This window comes from Sphaeroforma arctica, assembly GCF_001186125.1.
Source record: "Sphaeroforma arctica JP610 unplaced genomic scaffold supercont1.384, whole genome shotgun sequence".
Lineage (NCBI taxonomy): Eukaryota > Ichthyosporea > Ichthyophonida > Sphaeroforma > Sphaeroforma arctica.
The window spans coordinates 75,793-80,142 of record NW_014040174.1 but is presented as its reverse complement, the minus strand read 5'-3'; the positions used below and the strand labels follow the sequence as shown (position 1 = coordinate 80,142).

The 4,350-nt window shown below is 49.5% G+C and overlaps 1 protein-coding gene across 1 annotated transcript; it reads left to right on the top strand.

The window, feature by feature from the left end:
• Nucleotides 1–1,808: 1,808 nt before the first annotated feature.
• SARC_05790 (hypothetical protein) lies at nucleotides 1,809–2,144 on the top strand (the record flags this gene model as incomplete). Its single annotated transcript, XM_014300344.1, has 1 exon — nucleotides 1,809–2,144. A coding segment is annotated over one exon (336 nt), but the record flags the coding sequence as incomplete, so codon positions are not given.
• Nucleotides 2,145–4,350: the final 2,206 nt, after the last annotated feature.

The following is a 4,350-nucleotide window of genomic DNA, read 5'->3' as shown; positions in this document are numbered from 1 at the left end:
TTATATATATATATATATATATATATATATATATATATCTGTCTCAATATTTGATCCGGTCCCTCTGAGGCCGGTCCTGAAATATTCTTCTTAGGTCCGGTCCTCTTGTCCGGTCCTAAAATTTCACTTGTAGGTTGGGCTCGCTTGTCCAGTCCATTGAGACAGAGGAATTTAACATTAAAGATTGATGACTCAGAAGGAGTCATCCTAATTTAGTAACCAGGAGACGAAAATCATAGATATGGGTATTGTCATGATTACCCGTTGTTAGAGAAAATCTTATTCTACACAAGAACGTGATATTAAATGCAGCAGACGCGCCGATCATAACGGCACTTCTGACTGAGTTCACGTATCTCAGACTTAACACTCTTTACTAAGTGTCACTTGGTTTTGACCACAGAGGATGCCATGAGGCATCAAATGAGACAGGAAGCGCGTCGTCTGATGACGGAGAAGGCTTACCGTTATCGAAAGGAACGTCTTGCTAAAAAGTATGTCTAGTTTGTCAACGAAGGGATTGACAACGGCGAGCTCAGCAACAGGGTCATCACAATGAGCATTTAGCTAGCAGTCCTACGCCTGCCGACCGGAATATCAGAAGAGGATTCGCGTTTTGTATGGTTCTTCGAAACGGCAGCAACAAAGCAGATGCAGCACTCGCAATGGTGAACGACAACATCAGTAAGTTTTTGCTTGCGCAGGCTATCGCTGAGCCTGCGCTGTCAAAAAAGGTAGTGCGTGAGGTGAATGAGCAAATCGTGGTCGTTGAATTGTTATTTACGCTCATTTTTCGGAATACGCAGCACGTCCTTTCTGTAGCTGGATTTGCTGAGCAAGGCATTGCTCAGTTGGCTACAGCTATCATGGGCACTTTACAGCACATCCTTGTTTGATTTCATTAAGATTGAGGACGGAGATAGTACCAAGGTCAAGGCGCGGGCGAATAACCAGCAGCCGAAGCGCCCGCAGAATGATAATGGCCAACAAGCGGGTTGTGGTGGTGGTAATCACGGAGGTAAGAACACCAAAGGAGGTGGTGGTCAGCAGCAGCAACCGAACCCCCAGCAGTAACAATGGCAGGCGCTACTTGTTTATTTAGTTCCTGAGTCGCGGAAGGACCGAAAGAAGCATAGGAGCGAAGATCGTAATCGAGGCCGGCAGTCGACCGAGAGAGCGAAATCCGGAGCGGTATCGCAAGAAAGACAGCATTGAGCGATATTCCAAGCCTTGGAAATCGCGTGGCAGGTAGTCGGAGTAAAAGGACGTCGACTCGCGTAGAGGACGTTCGCATTCACGTTCTGGGAAGGAACAGCAGGCGCTGCCTCAAAGAAGAAGCCGCGTCACAAATGAAATGGTGCAGTGGTTCCTGCGATAGTTGGCGCTGTTCACACGTGGGCGTTGCGAATTCGGGATGCACGTTCAACCTTGTGACGAATTGCGTGCTTGAGAAGCTCGGTGTGACAGCCAGGGACGGGTATGCAGGGCCAACAATGGAAGGAATGGATGGCATGGGGAATTTGGCCCCCAAGTTTTTTTTGCCATGGGATGACCTGGAAGCTTACTTGGTCATCTTTGGGGGAGCATATGTGTTAGCAGCAGGACATCCTTTTTATGTCGTGGAAGACATACCTATGGGTTGTGACATACTCATTGAGTATGATCAGATGCGACATTCAAGCTGGGTGCTGATGTGGCGAGAGGATGAGCTAATTTTAGTACCTCAATCCGCCGTTAAGTGGTCGTGGCTTAAGAATATAAATGTTTCTTTGAGCCCGTAAGTCAAGTGGTTGCTTGGCTTCCGACAGCCGAAACCCCGGGCGCGGAGCAAGAAGGCGAAGAAGAAGCGACATAAGCGTCGTCGACCATTGGAGCGTGTGGCTGGTAGAGCCAACGAGCGCATTCGCAGCAGTGCGGACAATGATAGTTCTACTGAGGTCAGTCCTTGGCAGCCCAATACTGCAAGTTCGCCGTCTGAAGTGTCGTCTGGAGATGACGACTGTTGGGACATTATGTCGGACTCTGATATCTCGAATGATGAGAACATAGCATGGCCCACTATGGAATTATCGTCCGTTGAAGCTAGCGTCTCTGAGGCGTACAACTCCAACGGCTCGGAAGGATGCAAGCGACGACAGCAGTGAGCAATCCTGCTGGAGCCTGTTATCCGATTGGTCGGATGATACTGATTCTGATTATAGTACAGAGTCCATGAGACGGCCTAGGGCGCATAACGAGCGTCCCTATCCGGCCAGACGAAAGAAGACGGCAGCTCGTAACGATCATGCTCCGCACGAGTCGTTCACGATGTCTATGCAGGTGGCAAATGGTGGACCTAAGTCCGTCATGGCAAAACAGTGAGCCTACTTCCACCGATGAAAAAACGGGGGTTCATGATCGGCGTGTCATGAAAACAACGCAAGCGGTAGACTAGTGGATCTAAGTCCGCTACGACCTCGCTTCCGAATGGTTCTCCCGGAGTGACCTGCACAGGGGGCGCCTCGGTGTAGAAGCCCAGGACCTTCGGGCCTTGCTGTTAGCAAGGGTAGAGTAGCGGCCCATGAAGCGTGAGGAGCATACTGAGCAGGACTCTGTCCCGGCGAAAGTCCTCCCGCAAGCCAAGGATGTGGAAAGGGTATTCCTCCCTGGCCTGCCAGATTTGGTCAATCGTATCGATCTTCCGAATCATGCCCTCGATGACTAAGAAAAGCCTGAGATCGAGGAATGTGATCGGTGTGCAAACAAGTGTTTAGAGTGTGACTGTTCTGGGCTACGACAGTTGGCCAAGGAAGCTAACAACGAAGCAGACCTGGCACAACTGGAAACCTTGATTGAGGGACGAGCCTATGACAAGCAGAAGCACAGTTTCATGAAGGTGGACCCGATCAAGCTCTACCCGGTAGAGGGCGAGCCTCCAGCACGAGTCCGTAGTCAGGAGACACTGCCCCTCGACCACCCTGAAATGGTGACTATGAAGGACAAGATTGATGACCTGGCCAAGCAAAGCATCATTGCAAAACAAGAAAATGAGGAGATTCTCTGGTTTGCGAAGTCTCTAATGGTACCCAAGAACCCACGGGTTACTCCCAAAATCAAAGACGACTGGCGGTATTGCTCAAACTTCGCCAAGTGGAAAGCGAACCTGAAGTAGGAGCCGTTCAACATCCCCACTGAGGGCGAGATGTTTGGGCACGTCGTGGGCAAACCTTGGGTCTCTGTTGTTGATTGTGAGAATGGTTTAAACCAGCATCCGCTGGAGAAGAAGAGCTAGGATATATTATCCGTGGGGCCGTTATAACTACTTGGCCCTGTCGTTTGGTATCACGGAAGCGTCGTGGCGGTTTCAAGAAACCCTGGATCGCCTGTTTGACGGGTTTCAGGGTATCAAATGGTATATTGATGATATCCTGATCTCCTCTGTGGACGCCTCGGGGCATTGGGATCACCTTGTTGCATTCTTCGAACGGTGCGACAAATATGATATCCAGTTTGGTCTGTCAAAGCGCGGATTGGGTACTATAAGCGGCCTGTGAAGATCCTAGAGCGCTGGTGCAACCATCAGAGTGTCACGATCTCTGTGCATCTCAGCTGATCGGTTAGCAGCACTCCTTGAAGTTGACCGTTCCGACAACCAGGACCGTGTGCGATCTTGGTACCACACTGTGGCATTCAGGCAACGCTATATTGAAGGGTTCTCCAAGATTCTGAAACCCATATCAGCCTTGCTCAAGGATGGAGTGCGATTAAATAAATGGGGTGCTGACCAGCAGGCCGCGTTTGACTTAATCAACGAGTGTCTGAAGAGATGTGCAGTCCTTGCTACGCCGGAGCCGGGTGAACGGCTTTACCAGTTCGCTGATGCTTGTGAGCATATCGGCCTTGGTGGTGCGATCTATGTGCTGAGGAATGGGGAACTCTGGTCAGTGGCGTATTTTTCTTTCAGTTCTCACCGGCCCAGCTCAACTACCACGTGACTGACAAGGAGTGGCTTGCGCAGGTGTACGGTCTTCGAATCATTGGGCGGTGTTCGGTAACTCTCATCGCCCTATCACCATCAGGCGCTTTTAACCCTGTGGCACCGTGAGTTCTTTGCGGATGACCCCCGTGGCCGGCGCGCAGTTATATACAATCAATAATGGGTTTCTTCAAAGTTGACTGATTGTAATAATGCAAGGATTTGATACTTGAAAGCAATATCGTTTATCTCTAATATCACTAAATGTGTGGTTAGTTTATTCAGGCGTCTCAAGGTTGTGGTTGTTAATATACTTAAGGCTTTGTGTCGTTGTAGAAATACGGCCTCCGGTCAGTCTAAAATATCAAGATCAATTGAGATAATACATTGGGTAT